Raw genomic sequence first — 27,359 nt, forward strand, 5'->3', positions numbered from 1 at the left:
GAAGGTAAACAAAATTAACATTCTCTACTGAAAAAACATTCAGCATCTATCTGCACCTGTAAACTTTTCATTCCTTTCACACTGAATACTCTGCAAGAACAGAATGGTTACGGTAAAAGAAACGAATAGCAGGAGAAGTGATTTAAGAACACACGAGAGGCAGGTACACCTACATACATACTGCTAGAAAGCTTAGTTTTCAACTGAGCTCATTCTTTTCGTCCTCTCAGCTAACTATGTTATCTTTGGAAGATTTATGACACTGTATAGCAGTCATCTGATCAGCACAGACCTTCTTGGGGCAAAATACCGTAATTCAGTTGTCTGGGGACTCTCAAGCTCTGGAGACACAACATAAAACACAACGGCCCTAATGCTTCTCTGTAGTGGACTGGCCACTGGAACCACATCATTCAGTTTTCTTTGAGAAAGGCTATAGGGTTATTTTAAACTATAAATAAATACATTTTAAAGAAGAGCATTATCTTTTTTTTTTTTTTTTAAATATCAAATACTCTCTGTGAAGTCCGAACATTAATTTATAAAGAAATAATGTCTTAACTAGGAACTGGCTTTTGTAAAAACACAGGAGACAGAAGTACTTAAACCACAGGGCAGCAAAAGCATTGAACAACCTTCAAGGATAAATCATTTTTCAACACGAACGACACCAAAATCACACAGAATACAATGTTTGTCCAAGCCATATTTTCTTTGTGAGATGATGTCCTGCTTTACTATTTCCAAATTACTTAATCATATGTTACACATTCACCATAGCGTTAGAGACCTGTTTTACCTAACCTAGTTTACCAACTTTGAAGACTTAAGGAAATACACTGTAAAGATGTGAAAAATAGAAAAACACGGTGTTTACTTCCATAACACTTTCACAGTCAAGACAGTGATTTAAAATCAGTGTTGTATCCTAGATTCTACACCAGATTTCAGTAATACTGGATTCTTAGTTAACACCTAGTATTTAAACTATTTTTTTTCCACTTAAGATTAATCTTTAAAAAAAATCCACCATTCACAAGCATGCAGCCAGCTGCCAGTGTGGAAACATGAAGGATTAGGACTGTGGAGACTGCAAAAGAACAGAACTATGTGCCAGTAGGAGTCCTGTGGAAGAGGATATAAAGAATGTATATACTTTATAAAGCATATGTAGATCATAAAGTTATGTTTGGCTTTTACCACCAAGAGACTAGGTGTTCAAAATGAGCTAGAACCAATGGATATGTGTTTTGCAAAACAGAAGCCCAGCCAAGTGTAATCCTCTAAAAAAGCGAAACTACAACCAGCCTGACAGCATTTGCAGGTTAGGTAACCAGTCCTAGCCTTGAACTTCAGATGGATGCCTAAAAATACGAAGAATCCAAAACAAACCCTCCCACATCATTATTTTGATTCTCAAATCCTTCCACATAATCCACAGTTCTTTAAATTCAGCAGGAAAAATTAAACTTTCTATGACCTTTTTATAGGAAATAATAACCACACAACTACAGGATGCTGCAGATGAATAAGTTATTTTGTTAGCATTTCAAACTACTGGAACACAACAGAACTGAGAAATTTTTCTAAGGGTCTTCTGGAATCTGCTTTCACACAAATTTCAGTAAAATTCTTTCACACCTATAACCATTCTCCTTATTCCTCAGAAGTGGTCAGCGCCGACAGTTCTCCCATTCTGTAAGCCAACCCTTCTTTATTTGTAGTTGGTTTCAAACTTTTTTTTTTCAACTCTTCTTCCTCTACTGACGCAGTGGTCTATGGAGAGCATGACTTTTTGTAAGACGACACGTAGAGGGGCTGACCTTACAATTTACTGCACATGGAGGACTCAATAAGCAGTCACTCAAATAACATTAAATTTTTCAAACTTCAGCTATCAAGTACATACAAACATTTTTTCTTTGGCAAACATGATCGAGTTAAGCTGGGAGAGTACCTAGATAATAACAAATACTTGCTATACAGCATGCCAAGCAAAGAGAACACGTATGAGCACAGCTCATCTCATGCCCCATCCTCTTCCCCTCCCCTATTCTTTTTGTGCAACTTATTTTTTGTCATACGTAGTAGTTACTCAGGAACAGTAAGGCCAGACAAATACAACTTCAACCGAAACCTCTGCAGGTGTCAGGAGGAAGTTTAGGGGGACAAACCACAAATACCATAGCATGAGAACAGATGAGCAGAAACAGGCCAATAAGGTAAGCTGCCCACCCACCGTCAAGGCTACCGTCAGACATAACTCCAAGCTTAGATACCTACACTGAGAAAAGCTACACTCCTCAGCAGGATTGGCTCCTTGCAGGTCAGCAGAAAGGTTATTTCAGAATGCCTAAGCTGCTCTGGTTGCAGGGAACATGCTTAAGATGACTCTGCTACTAGAAAGTGTTCTAGAAACTGACAAATAGCTTCAGGTGTGAACTCTTACCCAACCTTAGCTCACAGACCTTGGGTGGATGGCATCACACTACATAAGGGCAGTCTATTCAGCATGCAGAACCGAGATAATCATCCAGGGAGGAAGGTGCTGGAGTGATCAGTGTTCTGATCAGCATTCTGATGTTACAGTGGTGCTGGTGATGTAGCTGCCACACAGAAGCACTGCTCATGTTATGAATAATATTTTGGAACTGACGGTGCAAAAAGCGGGAGACCCAGGTCTGCTACCTTCTTTCTCCCTGTTGGAATTAAACTTTCTCAGAGAACATACTAATTGCTGCAGAACAGTTTGAAAAGGCACGCGATCCATCCTTCAAATCATACTGGAGAAGCTGGGTCCACAGCCTGGAACTAAAGAGTTATGAAGCCTAATACAGTATGACTGACTATTAGGTTTCATTATTGCCCATGGAGGAAGTGAAAAGCTCCTGCCTTCACTAAGATAATTTATTTTGATGCTTTTTATAGTGTACAGTCACTGGACAAACTTGGAGCCAAAGCAAGACTCTCCAGCTTGCCAGGAATTGCAACATACTAATTAGTGAGGTCTAAACAGTCAGAAAATGAAAGCACTAAATTAGTTTATACACTTAATGCATTTTCCAATTGTTGAGGAGCTGACTTTCTCAACTGTTTTCTTGGACAGAAAGAATTCCAACTCACAGACATCCCCTTTCAGGCAGGAAGTTAATTTTGTTAACATCTTAGCCCAGGTAACAGGCTAAGTAAGGCCTGTAAGAACCAGAACAGGAAAGCATCTGGAGAGAAGGGAAAAGGGAGATAAAATGGTTTCAGCCTTTGAAAATAAGAATCATCAAAAACTTCCCCCTGCATGATGAAAGATGTCTTAAATGCTTGGGTAAAATGGAACAACAAACCTAGACAACTAGGAGCAGAAACACTTTTAACAACCATCTGCTGGAGAAGTCAAAAAAAGGAAGATTGGAGCAATGAAAAGGAACAGGAGGAAAATGTACCATCTTTGCCGTAAAACAAGTAAATATAATCAGCAAGAACATCAACACCTCAGGACACCTATATACAAGAATATGAGCTAATAAACACTCCATTCCTTTTAACTGCTTTTTACTGTATTTTTCGCTACTGCTCACTCACATCACAGTCATTCAAAGATTACTGCTATGGGGATATTTCCCTTAGCTAAGGTCCATTATTTGGTATAATTTCCCACAGTAAGTTCCCATAATTAACGAGTGCAACCAGAAAACAGAATCCCCTCAAAAAACTTATTTGTACAAATTCCACATGTAGTGTTTATGTACGCTATGGAAAGAAACCTTAGACCTTAGACCTCTTTCAAGCACGCATCTATGACACAGCAGCACAAAGCTACCATGGTAACAACTGACTGCCAGGTCTAATTGCATTTCATGAAATAATTTCAAAATGGATTTAAAAATCTGTTTCTTATTTACCATCTTCCCCACTGGGAGTACAAGATTATTTGATAGTAATTCTTTACAATTAGAGAGGCTCCACTGATTTACCGTGAATGAAGTTTCATCCAGTGGTCTATGCACAAGACTTTGTGTCACAAACATGAATTCACCTGACATACAATGGCAAAAAGTAGGGAAAGGAGCATAATAGAGGGAGTTTCCATATCAAGCAAACAGAATCAACGAGGCATTTAAAAACTATCATTATATTTAGAAATTAAACATCTCTGCTTTTGAATTCTGAGGTCATGGATCTCTTCCTGTTGTCACCACTATAAATTCTGGAAGTAGTGGTTAATTGTATTACCTTTATTATTTGTAGTTGAACCCCTTCATCTGTTTGAGGACCTTGAAAACAGCCACATATTGTCTCAATAATTCTATCAATTAATTTTTTGCCTGGAGCTGTACTGTCTGGAGCATTCCCTGTCAGGTGCCCATATGCTATAAGTTTCTGGAAGGAAGAAAAACATAAATAAAAGCTTAAACAAATAAGTCAGCTTTTCATTAGAACAAATAAATGTATTTGATAGCTTTAATTTGCACATTGGAACTAAAACTGCACATTTTACCCCAACTCTCAGTAAACATAACGGATTTTTTTTTTAGAAAAGGTCCCCAGATTTATTCAATTTTCACTGAGCAACTGCAATACAAAGTTTGTCAACAAGCTTAACATTAAAGCTTTTGGTTCAATAATTAATAATGTTTTAAAACAAACAGGATTCTAAAAAAACCAACACTCACATCACACCAGTCTTCAGCTGTCATCACCACACGTGTTTTTAATACCAGATAAACTGGCTACAAATGCTTTCTATTTAAGCTACTAGCTGGTCTTCTCTTTTTAAATGTTCTATTATATCTTTCTCTCTCTAGGTCCTCAATACTTCAAAACTAAATATATTACAAAATTAACAATATTTTGTTCCAAACGCTTCAGGCATGACAGTATTTATAAATCCCCATGACCTCCCCATGCTTCAAGGAACAGAGTAGCAAGGCATCACAGTGAGACAGCACAGCAGGTATGTATGGATGGGCCTGGCAATGTAAATAAATATAGAGTTCAAGTTTGCTGTTGCTAGGCCACTCAGGAGAAAACAATACCTAAATTCTGCGCTGAAAACATTGTATGTGCCAATGAGCTTTGAGAAACTAGACATCTAGTATTTACAATATTTTATTGCAATTATAAATAGAGTAAAAGGAAACTGGCAACTATATACCTGCAATTAGTGAATCTGAAGCTTCACTTTCTTTTAGGTCTTTCATTTAGGTTATTGATAGTAGTCCATTTCATAGATATACAAGTGAAAACAGGCAGTTGTTCACTAACATGATAAAATTGATCCAAAAATGGAACTGCCTGTGGTAATACGTATGTACAAAAATAAACATAGACACACTACATTATAAATAGGGCATATTCACCTATTGTCAGATATATAGTTGACTTCACTGTGTGTACAATAAGGTAAAATAACAAAATCAACAACATTATTTGTTACACATTACTGTTACTTCCCCCTTCAAATCAACAAAATTTTTCGTTGACAGTTGAAACATCTTCATACAGACCTGTAAACAATCTAGAGATGTACTGACAATCCTGGGGCACTTCGACTGGCATGCCAACTCAAACGGTAGGAAGTACTTGTCTGCTTCAATAAAGCTCGTCTTTGATTTCACAGGTGGAAGAGTGCTTGAACCAGGCTTTGCTTCTCCATGAGGGGGACTAAAGAGAACAATTTAATTAGAATACTGTAAGTCATTGCACAAATAGTTCACACCACTGCAACATTTATGAATGTAATAAAATATCAAGAAAATCAAGATTAGGAAAGAATAACTTCTATGAAATTAACACAAAGGTAATATGGTCATATAAATATTCTTAACAGCTTTTATACTACATCTATGTCTTTTATGGATGAGTGCAGTGACCTACTTGCACGCTAAGTAGATAGATTCAATGATCCCTGCTGCTTTGAAGGCATAAAAAGAGACTTGTTTCCCCTGAGAACTAGAAAAGCCCCTCCTCAAATAGTGGGTAAAAGGTGGGGGAGGCATTCAATAGCATAATTCCTGGAGAAGTCGAGGAAGAAGTTACACTGTTGGAACAGATCAAATGCTAACTTGCCAAAATCACAAAGCAAACAAACAAAACCCAGAAAACCCACAAAACCTTGCTCTATTTGTGCTCCAGATGACACCACAGAATTTCAAAGTTCAGTGGTTGTCACTGTATCTCACTTGGGTGAGGTATGCAAAAAGACTGTAACTGTACAATATTTGAGGTGATTATAAAATGTCAGTCTTACTGCTTAGAGCATCTTTAGTAGCAACATGCTCATTAAAACTAAGCAAAAATGGACAATTAAGAATAGGTAATTTTTCACTAATTCACGTGCATCAGTGCAGTCTGCCTTTGACTCATAGCAAGATGTGTGGATTTGTATTTCATAAAACGGCTCATCACCTTTATAAAAGCATTTTGTGCACATGTATCTTTAAGGGTAAACTACAAAACTACAGTGTCTTACACAGATTTGATAAACAGTATGAAGAAGAAAAAAGAACATAACCTATTCTGTACTCAGAGAATACAGAATTCTTGCAGTAATTCAAACATGTATTTACGGAACAACTAGTTGAAAATGAAGGTCCTCCACATTTGTTACAAACTAAAGCAGATGCTTCAAGGAAATTCTTCATACCCAGATGGTAGAAAATAAATGTTTTTCATGTTGCTGAAATAGAAGAATGAACTGCCAAGAGTTTATTATGAATCCAATGAATGCAATCCCATGCATCATGAAGAAAGCCATAAACTAACCAACGTGATAAAATATGAGTACTTCAGCTTTTCAAGGAGCAAGCTGGATTGTCCTTGAGAAAATGTTTGGTACCACGTTCAAACAGCCCTCCTTCTGTAGGCTGCTTTAAAAGGCCACCTAAATTCCAAATATTAGAATAATTAGTGTTAAGATTTTACTTTTCTAATAAATAATTTCTATTTTGAAAGCTTAAGGATTTCTCTATATCTTTTGCGGAAGAAAAACAGAGGTTTGTTTTTCTATCGTCAGATACATAACTTTATTTATTGCCCATATTGTTTTGCTGGAAACAGAGCTCTTCTGGACAAAACCCAGATCAGATAAATTGCAGAGGAAGAACATGATTCTTCTACATTCTTAAACCTCTCTGAAATTCCTATAAAAGCTCTTCTGTGAAGAATGGCAGGGTGCTATCTCTCGCTCTTGTCTGATGACAAACTGTTCTTCATCTGTTGATTATGTCTACTAATATCATTGAAATTAGGTTAAAAGAACACTCCAGAAATAAAACTGGAGTTTTTCAGAAATAAAGAACAGGGCATAATGAGACTCAGAAAATGAAGAACCCGTGCCACACAAAGCTACTGCAGAAGCCTGAAGCTTCTCTTAACTGAAGGCCAGAAAAATTCCCCCAAATAAGAAATAAGTATGGTGACATTACATTTATCTCTTCATCACCTTGCTGATGATGGAAAGGAGGGGGACAGCAGGGAGTGGGGAGAAGAGTAATCTGAACAGTCTTTCCTTAATATCATTCAAGAAATTATTTCAGATTTTTTTTTTTTTTCCTCCTCCATCAGACTGTGTAACCAGAAACTGTTCCTAACAAAACCTTCTTCCACCAAGGGATCTACCAAGCACCAGGAATATGAAATACGCTGATATTTACGTATCAGTCATAGAAACAAGCTAACCCAGGTATCAAACAATACATTTTAAAAAAGATTCTGGCAGCATCTCCTGTGTAATAGTTACATAAATCAGCCTGTCCTTTTCCATTCCATTCCCCTCTGTCCCACTGCCAAACACCAGTCCTGTTTAAAAATAAAACAAAACAAAAGAGGCAGTATTCCATGCAAAATTCTGGGGAACTACAAATTGTCTATTTTTCAGCATATTCCAGGTTAGCAGTGAGAGCAGTTTCCTAGATCAGGGACTGGAAAAAATCAACCAATTATTGCTAGAAGTCCCTTGTTAGGATATTCAAATCTCAACTGCAGAAATAAGAAACTGAAAATAATTTTACAAACTAAGATATTTCGCTATTCTCAGACCTAGAAAGAGAGTATTTTCTCCTGCATCTAAAAAAAAATGACTATACATTAAGAACAGGGTAAATCCATTCACATCAATGCCTTCAGAGAAGCAGAAAGCTACTGTCAGATTAAAGACAGTACCTTAGAAAAAAATTCCAAAGTCTATTTTAGAAACGTACGTGGACATGTAAGACACACATTATACCCCAAAATCACAACTTTGAATATTAATTGTACATAATTTAAGCACTGGAAAGTTGAGAAATGGCTGAACCATGCTTATATGCATCATTATAATTCAGCTATGTCGTTAGTTTTTACATGGTGTTTAATGACAAGACCAGATATTATTTCTCCTTATCTAACATTATGCATTTTTTTCTTATTCTTCAAATTTTGTACTTTGACTACTACTTTAAATAAAGCTTTTTTTTATAAAAACACATCATGACTATCTGAGACTGCCTGTGGCACTTAGGGCAACGTTATCTGAAAAAATATTAAATTTGTTTTTACAGCCTTACTATGAGCTGATAGCATAGACTTTATTTTACAAGTGGGAACTGAAGCACAGTGACTCAATCAAATGCATCCATTAATTTTTATATGCCCAATTTGAAAAGCCATGAGAATAAATTGTTCATGTATTTGATATTAAACAGTCCTCGACATCTTCTGAAATAAAGTTCCCACTTGCCTTCTTTCCAGCTAGAAGTGCTTAAATTTCCCAATCCAAAACTTGTAGCTCTCCGCTTGAATGCCCAAAGATAAAGCACAAATCACCAGCAGCCAGTTTTGACATCTGTGGTTTAAATGATTTGCCTAAAACAGGAATTCAGTTCCCAAGCAGAATGCAGGTCCCCAAACAGCATTCAACTGCTTAAGCTGTAAGACAACTTTCACCATCAGTCTCATCCACTAATCTGGTTCTTTCAAGAAGTAGTAGGAACAGGCACCGCACTGCCCTGACTCATGATTAATAATGTACACTGAATGATGAAGATCCTGTGGAATGTTTAATTTCAACACTAATAATGTTGAAAGTTTACCAATATTTAAAAATTTACTTGCTGATAGGGGAAGGGTGCTGAATGCCAGTTTTTGCTTCTGCCATCACTTCTGGAGGAACTGACTAAAGGAACCTTCACTTTTTCCCTAATAAGATCCTCTCCACACTCTCTCTCTTCCAATTACATGTCTTCTCTACCTGTTCCCACTTTCTCACCTCAGCTTCCTTCTTCTTGCTCACTCACAGTTCGTGCCCTTTATTTGCATTCCAGGCCTTCGCCCTCTTCTGAGCCCCTTTCAAATCCTTTCAAACTCAGGCCCCTCCACCACTGCTTCCCTTCTGCCCTTCCCACAAAGTCCTTTTCTAATTTTGACCATTACTCCTACCCTCCCCAGCCAGCTGATTTCAGCCTGTTCCCTCTAAGCTATCTCCTGCCTCTATTCCCAGGTCCTGTGCCTTGTATCCCATCAGCCAGTAACAAAAGCTCCACTTTTAGCACATTTCCAGATATCACCAACTTTACAAATTACGTTGAGAATGTTTTTCAGAGTGAGCCCATGTTCACAGTTCAGAATAAGCATGGTACACATTTCAAGAAGGTAAAGCACGACCGCTCAATATGATGAACTATCACATACCTTTGCTTTTCTGTTTCAGCCTTTATTTCCTCTGTAAAATGAAAAAAAGGCATGGTTACAGAAATGGAATCATAACCACAAACACAAAATGAAATAACATAAAGTGATTGGAAAGCAAAACTATTTAGGCAATCATCTGAAACCAAGATTAGTTTAAAACATTAAATACCTGGCTATAAGCAGTTTTGTGCAAGTCTTTACTGTTCAATTGCATTGGTTGCAAACTATATCGAAACTACTTTCCAAATCTGCATTACAAACTTAACACTTAAGCTTGTATCCAGCCATGCCAACTAAACAGCATGTCCCCACAGTGTTTCTGCAAATATATTTAGATAAGTAGTCCTCTGTAATTTCTTCCTTTTTTTTTACAGTTCAAGTATTTAAAAATGAGAACTCAAATATTAAAACTCTTAATCTATCTGTGAATGATATACTGCTCGTTAAATCTGGATTTTTATAGACAATAAAGAAACCACCATTGCTGATTCATACTTAAAGCCCTTCATGACTAATAATTGTCTTTGGTTTTAAACACCTTTAGACACCGAAGTAATGACTGGGGCTGGAAAGTGTCTGAAGCACCTCTATTTCATACTGTGTTATAATGAATTAAACAAGAAAACTAATTGCTTAATGCTACTGACAAGACTAAGTACCTTTCTGCAATATATTTTAGAAGTAGTTTAAAAATACAGAAACTGACTTTAAGAAACATTTTCCATTTCAAGATTACTTTTGTTTGCATTCTCTGTTTTCTAAAACACATAAATCATGTGAAGTAAGTCTATAAAGACTAGGATTTCCAGTGTTGTAGGAACACATTCTTATAACAAAATTTACAGGATCAAGTATGACTATATATATATATGTTCTAAAAATCATCTCTAGAAATCCATTCTAACATCAAATGTTTCTCAAACATGCAAAACCACAATCAGCTAAAACACTTGACAGATTTTTGTTTATACCTTTTGAACTAGTGGCACGGATTGATTCTAACAACAAAAGAAGTATTAAATATTTCAAACTAAGCTCCCATACAGCAAAAGCACACTTCATCTGTGTTCAGTCACTCATTTACCATTTTACACATCCATTCTGTTTCACTTGCTAAAGACAGGCTCCTAAGATTGATTGTTCACCACAAATCACTAGCATCATACCAAGTATGCTTACCAACAGACTTGCTCAACGTAAAGAAAGTGAACATAATCCGTGGACATGAACCCAAAATCTAAGCATTATTTTTGATATGACTGGTATTCTTGCTTAGCCCCACCAAGACCCAATGGTTAGCAAGCCAGTAGTGTAGCTGAGAAAGTCTAGTCTGGATGCGGTTCAAATCCATGTTATCCAGGACTAGGAAAAAAATACAAGTAATTCCATATTGCAGGTATCTAATATTCTTCAACAAGTAACAATCATAAATAGAAGAAAAAGTCCACAGTCAAAGTTTCAGGAAAGTACACCTTAGTACTAGTCTATGAAGCTTCATCTGCTTACACACTTGAGGACAAACTCCTGACCAACAGAAAGAAGCCCTCTTCTTCCCTTCCAGTGTCTTTGCATCTTTATTTTACCTTCTGCCTCAGCATTTACACCCAGAAGAGATGCTCTGAGATGCTCTCAAGTCTGCCCAACAAACTGCACTGCCAACCTGTATGTACAACTGCAGAACAGCTTCCAAGTTCAAAGTTTCCAATTAAAGTGGCAAACCCGAGTAGATTCTTGCCCAATACCTTATTATTCAGAGCACAAAATGAAACACAGGACACAATAGAAACTAATGGAATCTTAATGATCTCTTCAGATAGTAATCCTAATAATGACAGCAAAATATTAACAGATTCTGGCTGTAAAATAACACAAGGTATTAGTGTCATTGAACAGTAGGGGACAGACACTTAACACTGAAGTAGAAATTCAAGTACTGAACTTGAATTAATTTGAGCACATAGAAGACTAACAGCACCACCCTTTTAAACCCTCATTTTTTTAATATTAAATTCACGTTCAAAACAACACAAAAATTTAGAAGCTGAAGTCATAAAAATTTAAAAGTAGTCATGCTAGCCAACATTTCTTACGTATTATATTTGAATTCTGACCACAAGCCATTTCCAGGCACGTGAAGGACAAGAAGGTGATATGGAGTGGTCTGCATGGATTCATGAGGAGGAGTTATGCCTGATCAACCTCATCACCTTCTATGATGAAACGACAGGCCTGGTAGGTGAGGGGAGAGCAGTGGATATTGTCTGCCTACACTTTGGTATGGCTTTCAGTGCTGTCTCCTGTAAGATTACCATAGAGCAGCCAATGACGTTTAGCTGGACAAGCAGACAGCAAGGCACACTGAAAGCTGGCTGAACAGCAAGGCCCACCGGGATCAGCAGCACAAAGCCTGCTTGCAAGCCCAGACACCAGCAGTGTACCCCAGGGGGATGGATCAGGTCTGCTCCTGTTCAACACCCTCAGTAGTGCTCTGGATGAGGGGGCAGAGCGCGCCCTCAGCAAGGCTGACAATGACACAAACCAGGGGAGCAGCAGTTAGGTCTGAGGGACGTGCTGCCATCCAGAGGAACCCCACCAGGCGGGAGAAATGGGCTGACGAGAGCCTTGTGAAGAAATATAAGGAGAAGTGCAAAGTCCTGCACATGGGGAAGAACAGGCCCAGCCACCCGGCTGGAAAGCGGCTCTGCAGAGAAGGCCCTGGGGGTCCTGGTCCAGCCAGCAGCATGTCTGTGCCACACGGGTACCCTGGGCTGCGTCAGGCAAAGTCCTGTCAGCAGGTCGAGGGAGGTGGTTCTTCCCCTTCGCTCAGCACTGGGGAGGCCACACCTGGTGTACTGTGTCCAGGTCTGGGCTCCCCAGTTCGGGAGAGACGTGGAGCTACTGGAGAGAGGCCAGCAAAGGGCCTCGAAGATGATGAAAGGACTGGTGCACCTCTCCTGGGAGGAGAGGCTGACACTTGGGACTGCTTGGCCCGGAGAAGGGCAGGCTCAGGGGGATCTCATCAATGTATATATATGCAGATTAAATTTCAGATTAAGTTTTATCAGATTTTAATAATTTGAAAAACACACAATAGTTTATGCAACAATTTTACGTAATGTCACTCAACTACAAGAGTCAACTAGTCTTTACTGACAACACAAGTATTTATGTATTTGCGTGTGGAGCCTACAAATCTATGATAAGAACCAATTCAAATTTGTACTATAAATAAAGAACCAAACCAGACACATGGAAAATTTCAGGGAAAGGGAAAAAAAAAAAAAAAAAAAAAAAAAAAAAAAAAAAAGCTTTAGATGGAAAATGAGTATCCAGGCATCAAATGGCAGTAGTGAGACCCTTCTTAAATAAGAAAAGCAAAAACTCCATGATCTTCTCTAGAAATTTAGTTTGGGAGATTTTTTTCTCTTCTAAGAAAGGAAGCAGTTAAGAAAAAAAAAAAGAGGAAAAACAAAAACCAGAAAGACTAACTCCTTTAAAAAGGATAAATCAAAAAATTAAAATAAAATAGGAAATCAAGTGTTCTTGCCTTTCCAAAACCACCAGAATGCAAAGCTCTGCTTCAACAGCTCAGCTTGCACCGTACCGTTGGCATGCTGCAACCCTTAGGCTGACTACTTGCCCTTAGGAAAGGGACAAATTATAGTTGAACTTTTCCAGTTTTCAGAATAGAAACAGTTATGATTGTTAAATGAGTGTGAAAATTGCTTAAGGAAGTGAGCCAGCTCTTCAGCTAAACTTCTGTGTTCCCAACCTCTCTCCTTCCCCATGCACAACAATAGTTTTTCATTAAAAGCACATCTTAAGTGCAAATATTCTTCCTGTACAATTTACAGCAGATGTGACAAGAGGCAAGTGTTCAGCTACTCCAGGCAGTTTCGCAAGGTCGAAAACCTGTGTTCAACTGTTACTTAAACAGATTTCTTCCCCTGGAAGCACTGCACAAACAAAGACAGCCCCTGGCAAACAGAAACATGAAATAACATTCATGAAAAGATAGATCAGAATTAGTGGCTCCGCTTTGCACTGAATCCTTTTATTCCTAAACTAAAAGAATGCAGCAAACCCTGCAGGCTTTCATCGTCATGCTACATTGGATCATTTGAATTTAATCTCTTATTTGTAAATCATAACACTACTTGCAGACATGACTAAAATTAAAAAAAAAAAATCCAACGTTAACCGATTACAGCCCTCATTGCACTGCTGATATTCTAACCTATTATCACTATTATTTCTTAAAATAGTGCACCAGGTTGTCTTCACAATAGGTCACAACAATTCGTAACAGAAAATGGCAGCTTTTGCAATTGAAGGAAGTATACTACAATTAAAAGGAAACATTTTGGCAAGTGTCAATCTAATTAAATGTTACTGCTATTTCAAGCAGCATTGCATCACTCCATTAATGTGAAAGCACAGGTTACGTAACCTTAAACAAAAACAAAGGTTCCTTACAATGGTCAATGACGGTTCTTTTAGGAGGTTAAAAGATTTTAAATGGCAGATAAGTACATGACAAGATACCACTGCTTTTAATGAGGTAGATATCAGAGTTTACTTGTAACCTTGAGAATGGGGAAAACTTCATTTCCATCACTGCCTGACTGCTCCCCTCCCCTCTCCGCACCAAACGCAAGTCAATCACCGTCCAATTTCATAGTCATGTAATAACCACATCCAGCAGGAAGCATACAGAAATTTGAGAAGCATCAGCAGAAAAACAGATTACAATGAAGAAAACTAACAATTCTTAATGCTAGCTAAATAATCTGCTAATGGCAGATGAACCAAAACACTGAGACATTCTTTTCAATGTGAAAAAGTACCACCCACCCCCCCAAAAAAACTAAAGATCATCTAGAAAAGAGAGAGAAGCCAGGCCTGAAAACATTGTCTGCTTCCTTGTTTTGCTCCCTCCTCTCCAAAATACACACACAAAGAGCAAGAGAAGATATAAGGTACTAGAATAAGGGAGGAAGACCATAGAAAAAGACTACAGCTTCTAGAGTCTCTGCATTACTTGTGATAAAAACACACAAAACACACCGTGGAAATCTCAGCTCAGATCATTTTATGGCATTGCAAGGATGATGTGTCCTAAACTAGGATTTATTGAAGTTATTTAGTGCTCTTAAATGAAGTGCAGTAGAATATCAAAATAAATCCCTCCTGAACTCTCCCTTTCATACACAGCTCCATAGAAAGACTTCTTTACAGAGCTGTTTCACAAAATTAATAGAAACGTGGCTTTTGCCCACAGAAAATAGAGCTGATCAAACAGATGCATTATTCTGCAGCATCTTACAATGGTATCCATCAAACATTCCACAAAGCAGGTAAAATGTGTAATGCACATTTCAACATAATATTCCATTTCATCTACATTTACACAGACTACCATTATTGGAAATAAATCTCTGAGAAGGTCTAAGAACTTATTTTATTATATATTATTATAATATATATTATTTCATTCTCATCACTCCAACTTCACTGTTTCAGCAGGTCATGATTTTTTCTTGCCCTCTTTAGAGTGTTACTAGTTTCTACTTAAAAAACAACAACAACAACAAAAAAACACCAACCACCTAGTTACTAGTTTTCTCCCTTTAATGCCCTGTAATCAGTTAATCTTATTAACAACTGTGTCTGTAATGACAACTGGTAACACCTGAGCACCAAGGTCAATATGGGCTGAATAGGTCAAGCAGGTGCTGTGGGCTGTCTTAACGGGTTTTAAGGCTGATCAAATTCCAACTTGTTTGCTCCACAGATTTGGCACAATAGATGATTTAAACCTTGGCTATACAGAAGGATGGAAGCTCTTCTCCAAATCCCATCTGAAATTCAGCAGTGACTGGGTGGTTCTCTTGGTTCCTGTGCCTCAGTTCTCCCAACATCTCAAATGGACCCCTCTCCTCCAGGTGATCTTGAAGTTCTACGTTTCTATATAAAACTAGTTCTGCATTTCTTTCTTCCCTCTGAATACTTAAATATGCTGTATTTTTTTCTTTAGTATCATGTAAAAACTAAATATTCCACAGTTACATTTTGGCAGAGGTCATGGATGGTCACTGTTAGCCCTGGGAGCCCCTCCTGAAGGGAAGCTAGCTCTGTCACCAGCCCTAAGGCCAGCAGCACACAAACCATATCAAGTTGTATGTTTGGTAGCAGGGAAAATAATTCTTACAAACCTTGCTATATGGAAAAGAGAACACTATTTACTGTAAAATTGGAAAATAGTCCACAAGTTCATTACACAGTACGATGGCAGAAGAAAAAAACATACACTTAGAAACATTTAATACATTTCTCACACATTTTTCCATTCTCACACCAGACTTCTCACATCAAAAACAAAAGAACATGCTATGTTTCTGCAATTCTATATTCCAAACAAGGGATTCTGCCCACCAGAGAAACACATGCGTAAGTCATTTCTAAAAGGATTTGTACATCTGAAGACAAATATTTAGAGTAAACAGCAGAATTCAAGCTTATTTACCTAACTGAAAGTCTACTGGAACAGGAAACATCCTGTATTTTCACTAGAGGAAAAATTGTTGGCTCATAAAAATCACACCCTGAATTTACACGCCTGTTCCTATGCTCACTGGGGCAGAGGTAGAAGCAGCTTTGCTTCCACTTAGCATCGAAAAAATCGGAATTCCCAACTCTTCTTAATGCCAAAAGTGTGTGGAAATTACTGAAATTCACAACCCCATTACAACTGAAAAAAAAGCTATTAACATAATGAACTGATGATAGTGTGTAGTGGCATTTTAAAGAATTGCAACCATCCTGAGTAATCAGAAGACAGAGCTTGCCAAAGCAGCTCTGAATGCAATCCTCTAGGGAAACAAGTCAATGTTTGAAGTTCGTATTACCTATACCATAGAACATTAACATGAGAAGAAAGCAATTTGAAGTCATTTATTTTGAGTCAAAGCACGTGAATGAGATCCAAGGAATGTGCAGCAAAGAGAAATTTAAATTATATCTGCATTAAAAAAAAAAAAGCTATTAAAATATTAAAGGCTTTGCTTGAATTGACTTGCCTTGCTTCCTTCTATCCAGGTATTAGTGATTGTCTCCAACGTCATGCAAAACATTGTGGAAATCGAGGATTACAAAACCCACTCTTTTTTAATCATTAATAATACTGAAACTGTCCTTCATGTCTGGGTATATGGAAGCCCTCAATGACCAAGCAGTTTAAAAGTGTATGTCAATATAAAAAGACAAGATAAAGTTAGATAGACTGTAAATAACAGAAAATTAGAAATTATTTATTTGAAGACAACTTTAATGAATGTCATTCCCAACTATGTAATATGATCACAATATATGCGGTGATAGGAGTTAAAGAAATTTTACCAAGTTTCAACTCACAGAAGATGTATAAACGTAATGGGAATAAATAAGTTTCCCCTGCAATCTTTCCCTCAAAGAGAAAAAAAATCCAAGCAGCCCAAGCTGAATACTCTTTCTTTCAAAATAGGATATTAGAATATATTTCTAGATATATATCCAAAATGTGTTTCTTTTCTTGATATCTGCTAATGAATTAATTTCAAGCAGTGTCAAAATAAATAATAATCTCTCACCTATTCAGCTAAGTAAGGAAGCATTAACACCTGAAAGTCAACAACAGACTTTAGAAAAAAAATAATTAGAACAAAGAAGTCCAGACAACAGAATAGGAGAAACACCCAGCCATTTTTAACTCAAGATCCCTTTCATTTGGACAATGATGACTCACAGATGATCACCATGGGACATTTCTGCCAACTCAGTAGGTCTGAGATAAAACAGAGAGCACGTGTAAAGATACGTGTGGCAAATTTGGAACTTTTTCTTACCTAAACATTGTTCCTAACATTAAACTCCCTGCAGGTCTTTCAAACAGCTGAGGATTTGCTAAGAGATGAGACATGTCGAGCACAGACAGCACAGAAGTCTTCTTCAGGCTTTCAGCTCACCCCTCTTCTTGGTCTGAGAGCCTCTGACTAACTCTCTACCTCTGAACTACTCCAGTTCCAATACATTTTCTTGCACTGATGATGTATGGGGATGGCAAACAGATTATTTTCCTCTCCCATTTCTTTTTTAATTGTATGGGCATACTAGACTTCCAGTAGCTTTTAATACACCTCTTCCAGTAACTTTTAATACGTGTATCTCCAATGTTAATTTCTTTCAGTGTATGTAAATAGCAAACAAAAAATAAAAGCTTAATAACAAGATTCACTGGGACCCCAAATTACCATAAAATAATTAAACAGTTTAATACAACACTGTTATTCTCTTTGATGATCAAATCAGGCTGACCTCCCTAAAACTGGTAGCAGTGTACGCGAATTCATTATAGGAAGATAGTACTGAAATGATCTGTATTTTACACTCTAGAAGCAAACATTAACTATAAAAGCTGAAGTTTTACTTCAAATGGGGTTCCCAAGATACACACCATGGCAATCTGTCTCCCTGTAAATACAAAGACATCTCCCTTCCTCCCCCCAAATCCTCCCAAACACAGTGACTATGAGATAGACAAAAAATCCTATTTTGGGGGGTCCAGTAAGAGGCCGATAGCAGCACTGGACCTTCAGGGGTGCAGTTTTTGTTCTGTTTTAACCCAGAAAGCTAACCTTAACCTAATGAGAGACAGGAGTGGAAGAAATGCAGATAAAGCTACAAACATGTATAGCACCAAAGCGTGAATTTCAACTATGTACATTCTCCCTACTGTAGTATACCATGGGTGTTTGTTTCCCCTCAACCTCCAGAGCCCACACCTTAGCAAAGACCCTCAGATTTAGTTTATTTATGCATCTGCTCTTCTGACTGCTGTTATTTGTTGTGGTCCATTAACTTTTTCTCCTCTACTTTGTCTCCTCTGTCTGCAAGATCACAGCTCACACGGCTATGGTACAAGGACAGAAAAGAGCAAGGCTCTGTGCAGATTTAAGCAAGTCACTGCTGTGATCTTCACGCAGCATACTACTGAGACCAAACATAATAATAACATAACATAAAAACATAATAAATAGCAAGTAATTCTTGTATGGACTCACACTGCAGACTTAAGAGTATAGCTGAACACTTCTACCTGCTTTCCATCACAACTTATTACACAGCTCCAATTTCATGTTTACAGGTATCGAGGGAATAACTAAGGAAGCACCAATTAATCACATGATTTTAGAAATGCTCCAAACACCAGCTATATTTCAAGTCTGACAACTCTTCATAAGATTCAGTGTAGACCCTCCTCTTACAAAACCCTGAAACCTCTAACCAACTGAAGTACTCTAGATTATCTCGATAGGTTAGAAAAATAGGGAGTGGTACCCTCTGAACTGTGTAGAGATATAAGAATGTGCACATACACGCACATACATAGGAACATGAAAATTGGTACAGGTGAGGTGCTTAAACTTCAAACTGCACTAATGCTCTAAAGCAAGAGCTAATATAAGGAAGGAAAATGGTGTGTTGTCATGTCCTATGCTGTATCTTCCGATCTGTTGGAGGTTTGCAGCAACTCACATTGAAGTATTACTCTGCTTTCACATCTGCAACTCAAAACACAGCAGCTGCGTCTGATGGTCCTTGTTGGGCTTTTCATCTGCAAAGCAATCTTCTGAACTTTATTTACAGACTGCCATTCATACAGACAGAGCCATAACTTCTCCCCTCCCTTGCTCACAACATAGTTATCATTTGGGAACACGCAACTGATGTAAATTCAGAAACTCAACCTGTCTCGACGGAGCCAACCTCACTACCTACTCCTTCGGGTCATTAGGTATGATGTTTTCAAACAGAGCATCACCGGCAAATTTCTTCAAAAGAAGAAACTACTCTGTTGGGCTCTTTCTGCTTAAAATTAATTCAGAATAGTTCAATCCAGGGTGTTTCAGGACTAGGTTTTCTGTAATAATCTTTCTACTTGCTAAACCCCATGTCTAAAATACTGTCACTCAAGTTGCTTCACTCTTCTTCACAGTAAGGGGACACAGATGTAGGTCGCACATTGCCAAGAATAACTGAATTGCACTCACTAGCATTTCTAATATGTGGCAGAAAATCTCGTTTTCTGTAGCAGTAAATCCCTCTGCTTCCCTCTGGTATTTTATGAGTCCCCATCTTTTCTTAATCTACAGCAAACTCCCAGCGGTATCCAAACTTGGGTCTTCACTCCTCAAAGAAATTTCTTATACTTAGATCAAAATCCAAGAACGGAAGCAGACTTTATTTACATTTTTAAAACACGGTTAAGAGGATAGCAATATATCTTTATTTTATCAAACAGTACACACCTTTAAAGTACACCTTGTTCCAGCCCTTTTTGATATCTCCTCCCACTACCCAGACACTGGTTTCACATTCAGAACTGGTGGCACAAGCTGCTGAAGAGATGCGTTAATATGCAAGCAATTTGCTTTCTTACCAAATACAGGCACCTGACCAGACTACAGAAAGGATCTTACTGAGAAGCCCGGTTTCCCAATAATGCTTCACCCAATCCAACGGAGGGTGACCACTGAAGAAGGCGGTTCCTCCTAACTGCACGCTCCTTACACAATCACTGCCAGGACACGGAGTTTAAATAGCTTGGTAATTTGGGTTTTCATTGGGTCTTCTTTCTCACATACTACGTTTAGATTCTTGTGAGTTGTGTAAGTCCTCATTCCGGAGGCTTCTATCCAAGCACACACACACAGCAACAGCTATCCAACAAAAAAGAAGCCAGTAGCAACGCCTTTTAAAAACAACAGTCCCCTCAGATATTTTGATTTTATAACATCTTTTCCTCCTTAAACTAAACAACATATATGTCGTATGCAGATAGATGAATCAAAACACTACACAAGCCAAGAAAACACTTCTCAGGAAGAAAAAATTAAGAATATTGTTCAATGCATTGAATGGCACAACCCTTTTGGCTGCTTTATGTGACGTGACCTTCCTCATCACTGCAGCAGCCAAAATACGGCAGTACAATTCTGTGCATGTTTACACAGGAACCTTACCAGTTTAAAAGCAAAACAGTTATACTATATTAAGAAAGTAAAAGTTGAACTTTTTAACTTGAAGTTCAACTTTCATTCTGTTTTTTAAACTTGGACGGGTTCCTTCACGTGGTTTTACCATGTGGCTGAGGGTAGAAACACAAGAGAAAACAAATGCTTTAGCCATGATTACTGCTACTGATGGGGAAGTGTGGGGTGTACATTATAACAGACTGGAATCACAGAAGAACAGAAAATTAAATTCAATGTGGAAACGTGGAAATGTGTGCTGAGGGAGGTAATTTATTTCTTTACTAAGGAATATGGTAGGGCAAAATGCTGCAGAGAAACAACCAAATTCAGATACCCCCCTAGAGAAGCCTGACAAAAGGATATACTACAATGATTTTGACTGGAGTAATTGTAATTTAAAGAAAGCACGATTTTACTTAGTGTATTAGCACACACTACACTGATCAGTGTAGGAGAATTTCGTTACCGTCTCTCTCTTACCTAGTACCAAGTTGCTGACCCAGAAACACCATTGCAAGTCTTCTGAGACAAATAAGCAGCTTTTCTGCCTTAATAATTGATTTGACTTTTCAAACACTCTTGCCAAGAATCCTAAGTGCTATCTAACTAACCCATAACAAGGTAAGTGAAACTAATTAAGGATTACAACTTCTATAAAATTGGAATTATAAATCGACATAATTATGTCTTCAATGAAATGAGACAGGACAGACTTCACATTCACATCTTCTCTATCATGCAAGGCAACGTTATAAAGCACTCCACGTGTATGAGGTTCATGTAATTCCACTAGAAAGACTTAAATTTGAAACCTAATTCTGTGAGTAGATTGAGGAGGAAAAAAAAAGTGAGCCTTAAGCGGTGACAAAATTTAATGGTTTAAGGTACTACATAATCAGGTTGCTCTAGAGTAGTTTGTGCAAGTTAAAAAACAGTATAGGGAAAAAAAAATGCTTATCTGATTCAACTGTTGTGATGCATTAGTTCCTCAATGTATTTATCAACGGAAAAACAGAAATGACTCAAAACATCCAGTCCTCTATCGATTTTCTCAGCACTTCATCTGTGTGAACATTTTCTTTCAGTCAGCAAAAGTCCAGCTTGTGCCACGTGTAAGAGCAGGACTGCAGACACTCTCTGAGCGCGGTGGCTTAACGCTTCCTCAAAGCTAGCAGGAAACCAGTACCTCTGCTGTTTTACCATTGTGCAACATGTTTTGCCTAGTTCTAGAGGAGATGAATCATAACTCCTTATGTGCCACAATAACTTGGTATGTTGCCCTCATGACGTTCAGAGAAATCTAAATCCCTCAGTTTTTGTGATGCATCCTTTAAGAAATGAATTTGGATCTAAGTCTTTATATTTTTCCCTTTGTGCACTGAATTTAGCTATTTGGAGTTCACAGTAGAAAGTAGAAGTTTCAGGCTATACATCCCTCCAAAATTGGGTGCATGTATATATACACAATTTCACACATACACACGTCTCTGTATTTAATGTGTGCTTTTTGTGCTCCCTAGATCTAACCTACAGCTTGGCGAGGAAATTTTAACTCGGCAGAGCACAAGATACACCACAAACATTTAACTAACAGTTTGATTCAGAAGATAGATCAGGGCTGAAACTGCAGTCAGAAGATATACTTCTAGCCTCTTCCACTGTTAATCAGGCATCCTGATAAACTTCTTACGAAAAATATGCCTATCTACTCCAAACCAACATATTCTTTTGTATTTTGGAAGTTAAAACTGAAACTTGTAAGTGCAGGCAAATAAAAGAATGGTTTATATATGGTATTCTTGGTGAAAGCTATCAGAAATATAGTATCATTTCTTGCACAGAAAGACAGCTTGTGGTAATACACATTGTCCCTCTTTATGTCAGGTCAGACCTTTCTTCTCTGTTAATACAGTAGGCTATTTTCCCTCATTTTTAAGATCAAAAACTGAAGCACATCCCTCGTACTTCGCTTGGAAAAACATGAATACAAACATGAGAAGCAGAAACAAATTTTGCAGAAGTAAAATTACATTAAAAACAGGGAAAACATTTTCAATCCAATCACTTCCATCTGTCTGAAAACCCTATCTGAAATCAAACATACACAGAACAGAATCTTCTGAATCCATCCTTCATCTGCAGGGACACAATGAGCTGCTTCTTTCTGAAGATCATCTTTTAGTCTGACCTTTTACGCTCAAAGTAGACAAATACGAGCAGCTTGACTCAAAAATAAATAAATAAAGACTTGATAGTAAGAAATTTTCTCACCCATGTGTAATATAATTGCTGGAGTCTTCCACTGTATACATCCCCGTGAGAGAGAAACTTCTGCGTAGGCTGATGTGCTGCTGCCACTTTCTTACCCTTTTGTAATAGGCTGCCTGGAGAAGTGGCAATCTGCCCCACTGGAAATGCACTACTGCTTGAGACAGCCCTCAACCTAATCTCAGGCCCTGCTTTCAACGCAATCGACATTTCTCTGATTCTACTCTATACGTTTCTAAAATACCCGTTACACAAGAACACTGTGTCACTATTCCTTTGCAGTCAAACAGTGAGATAAATAAAAGGCTCAACAGAAACAGTTCTCTTACATATCTGAATAACTCTTAAAATTCAATTGATACTAACATTTTTGTGTGTATTGATGACCGAGAAAGCACCCCAAACATTCAACAGAACCTACATTCAGAGGCACAAACTATCACGTTCAAGGTAGGATCTGGTTTGATATTAAGACATTTCCATCTGCGTGTTTCCATGTATGCTGTCTAACGTCTTGTAAGGCACGCTGTCCCAGCAATCAGCAGCCAAGAAAGCCGCGCGGTGTGCTGTAGGACTCCTCTGAGCCCTTCTCCAAAGGCAGCACAGAGCCAGCCAAGGACGGTCAGGGGCATGCAGCAAACCCGACACACATGAAGACCCCCCTAACCTTCAGCATCTTACTTTTTAACCGAGTTCTGTTTCAAGAGCTTATGCTCCTATGACAGGATCAACAACCCAGTAACAGAAGAACAAGTGACAGATAACATGAATTTAAGTCACAAAGCCAATTCCGCAATCTTTCTTTAGTATCAGTACCAACATTTTCACAATAGCATTACAGCTGCAAATGTAACATTTTATGCAAATACAGTGCTATATAAGACAGAAACTCAAATATAAAGCAAAAGACCATTTCATTTATGTAGTTGGCTTATTTAGGAATCAAAGTTTACGATGAAATATTGATTAGAAAATGAAGCTGTGGCATATTTTGCACCAGTTCAGCTCTCCTTGTGTTGCACAAGCGTTCTGTTCTTCCTGCTTCAGATACTACACAGCTGTTTACACCTACATGCAAAGTTTCATTCCAGAATTAGTATACCTTCAGTTCATGATGCCATTCCCAGAAAAAGCAGTATTTTTACTATAATTGCATGTCATAAGACAGGAATTTTCATGCAGTAGCTTGAATACATTTAGCTAACAAAACACTTTTTCCTTTGTAGTTAAGCATGCATTTTAATACATAAAACAACAAAAAACTCAGAGACAACTCAGTAACAACAGTTTTGAACTTTTGCTCTACCCAGCTCAAAAGCTATTTCACCACAGATAGCAGATGCAATGAGGTAAAGGAACGTAAATTTCAAATAAGAGGCACAATGGCAACTAATTAGGCTTGCCAGCCAACGAATGTCTGATGAGCTGGATAACCAGACCAGTGTTGTAAACTTTGAGAACTGGGAGAGCAAATCCAAAAACCAGAACTAAAGGCAGTGAACTGGATTGGCCATAAAGATACAAGAACAGCAAATCTTTCTTAATAGCCTGACAACAAACCTGTAGTTTGCTGCCATGAGAAGCCAAGAGCATAAGCTTAAGTAAATGCAGATTATTAAAGCAGGGAAAGAATGCTGCAGCCGCCCCTCCTACCAGCACCTAGCCACCCCTGGCTCACGCTCTTCTGCACAAGGACTGTTCCTTCAGGTTTGACAACCCCTGCTGTTTTCCTGTAATCACTTAAGCCATTTCAACTTTTGGGATCAATGTAATTAGAAGGTGCAGGCAATAGTATTTTTTGTTTCACTTTAAATAAGCTGAGTTCTTTACAGGTTCTCCATACCTGCATAATGAGAAATTACAATTAACCGTTCTCCCTTCATGTCTATGCCACTTACAATCTCACAGACTTCCTCCACCTCCATCTTCCTTGCTTTTTAATGCCAGGAAGCAAGAGGCAATAGTCTACTCGATATCTTCTAGAATACTTTTGATCATTCTTGTTGACCTCCTGTGCATCTTTTCTAACTCCACCATCTCTTTGGCTGACAGCAGCGAGCAGAACTATGTATGGAATACATGATATCTTTATAAAGCGCTTTTACAGCTTCATTTTTTTCTTTCTTGTTTTCCTATTTGTCTTTTTGAAAAAGGAATCAATATTTCCACAGAATCACTCACAGCAACTCCAATTCTTTTCCCACTAACGGATAAAAGTCTTACTGAGCGCCTGTGCGTGCACACAATTTAGACCAGCAAACCTCTTCCACCTCCCCTCTCCTGTGCATATGGATTAGTTTGCATTTATCACCACTCCTGCCATTTTCTCCACAAATGGATCAGTATAACAGAGCTACAGATTGATTTTGCTCTTGTAAATATTTACTTCTGTCAACCTTTGTCACCTCACAATTCACCCCAAAACAGCATGAACCTCAAGAGAAGTGGAATACTACTCAGTTGGGCAAACATTTTTACTCCTCAGCAGGTCAGTACCTTCAAGATCTGTGGGTGAGCAACCTGGTTATGGTTCAGTGGAACTGAAGCATACTGTAAAACCGGATTGAGACCCGTGGAGATGGATGGAGACCCGTGATGATCTCCACTGGTCAAAACTGGATGGAGACCCGTGATGGTAAGGTCTCCCCCGTGAAGTATGTGCTGATGCTTCCTCACTATGGCACGCGCACCATTCTGTTCTCTAGCAGCTTCATTCTTTGTTATGATTCACATTTGCCAGTCTGAAGCTCTTGAGATCTCCCAGCTCACTTACTCCATTAGCACTTTTTCTTTAAAAAACAAAAAAGACACGCCACTCACACGGAGTACAACCCTTTCCTTCATTAGCAATCAATGAAATGTTAGTATTATAACAGTTATATATAGGTTATTAAACTTCAGCAATTTGAAATTAGAGACCCTTTAAAAATCCTACTCCCAGTGAGTTAATATGTATTTTGGATTAAAATTCTAATTGGGAAAACTCTTCTAACTCATTTCTTGGCATTTCTCTGTGAGAAGCTTCCCCAACTTCCATATAAAACAAGGCAAATAGATTTTGGTCTTCCTTCAAATCCTTTATATTCCTCATATGCTTCTGTTATACTATTATCATCTACAGGCCATACAGACATGGGTCCATTTTTTCTTGCTATTTATTCATACTGACTTTATCACAGGCTTTTCATAAGCTTTTATTTATAGCTGGGATACAGTTACTCTAAGCATTAACAAAACACATGACAAAGAATCACTGTTAGCTGTTCACATTTTTCTCCCTTCAAAGTGCCCTCAATTCTTTATTACTTTTTAGAAATAAAAAGGTGTGTTTTAATGTGTCATTTTCATGATTATGAAGATGAAGCTGGATTTGAGGATATTTTAGCATATGCTTGAGCATGGCACGATGAGAATGCTCACAGTTACAGACCAGGTCCTTCAGAAGGTACATCCTGAACCAATTCCTGCTTGAGTGGGACTCAAGAGCTGCTTATTCAATGTCACCCGCAACTGCAGTTTTATTTACCTAATATGACTAAGCTTTCTGTAAAGTACAGCAAATTAAATGTTCATACCTACATAATCAATGCTGCGCAATTAAGACTTTTCCATAGATAATCCCTCCACATTCCTGATCTCTTAAGACAGCATCTCATTTTAGAACCACTGATATTTGAGGTGACCGTTTTTAAAGACATCCGGCATTCACATGCAACTACACATACATTTGCTTTTGACCTAGTTACCTAATTATGAAAATCTTTCTTGAGACTTCTCTGTTTTTTCTGCTATGTACAGCTTTGCACATTTGCTTTCTTGGTCACAACTGAAGACTAAAATAAATGTTTTACTGATGCCTTGTATTCATTCTGGCAAGGACAGGCTGCTGCTGCAGAAGAACAAGACCATCATTATGCTTCTCAGTCTTGTTTCTGGACCATTTGGCAGCATGCACAAAAGCCAGACGTCCACTTCTCACAGTCCACCTCTTCATTAATACTTTGTCAGGTAACACGATCCCTCTAATAGCCTCATTTTTTCTGAAAGTTTCTTTTGGGAGTAAGCACATACGCATACCAATGATGACCCGTTCTTATTCCATACTTTTAAAAAACAGCTACTACAAGCGACTGTTATGTACATCGAAGATGCTCAAGTTTCACACTTTACCCAAGGTAAGAAAAGTCATGAAAAGTCATGTCACCTCTGCTGTCCCCTTCACGAACACAAGCATACAAGTTATTAAATAGGTGCAATAAACATAGAGACCAGGGTCATGGAATAAAACAAACCCCCCAGGATTATTCCAAGCCAGGCACGTGAACATACTTATCTCAAAGAAGCCATTTATTTTGA

The 27,359-nt window shown here is 38.0% G+C and overlaps 1 protein-coding gene across 1 annotated transcript in view; it reads right to left on the reverse strand.

Moving 5' to 3' along the window:
* The window catches only part of ARFGEF1 (ADP ribosylation factor guanine nucleotide exchange factor 1), a 92,431-nt gene that overhangs the window by 52,868 nt on the left and 12,204 nt on the right, over nt 1–27,359 (reverse strand). Inside the window, exons 3-5 of the mRNA XM_035317788.1 lie at nt 9,664–9,694; nt 5,502–5,658; nt 4,228–4,374 (exon numbers count right to left, since the gene is read on the reverse strand). Of these exons, the coding sequence (XP_035173679.1) occupies nt 4,228–4,374; nt 5,502–5,658; nt 9,664–9,694 (335 nt within the window). The remainder of the gene's footprint in view (nt 1–4,227; nt 4,375–5,501; nt 5,659–9,663; nt 9,695–27,359) is intronic.

The sequence above is a fragment of the Oxyura jamaicensis genome, chromosome 2, assembly GCF_011077185.1.
Source record: "Oxyura jamaicensis isolate SHBP4307 breed ruddy duck chromosome 2, BPBGC_Ojam_1.0, whole genome shotgun sequence".
Classification (NCBI taxonomy): domain Eukaryota; kingdom Metazoa; phylum Chordata; class Aves; order Anseriformes; family Anatidae; genus Oxyura; species Oxyura jamaicensis.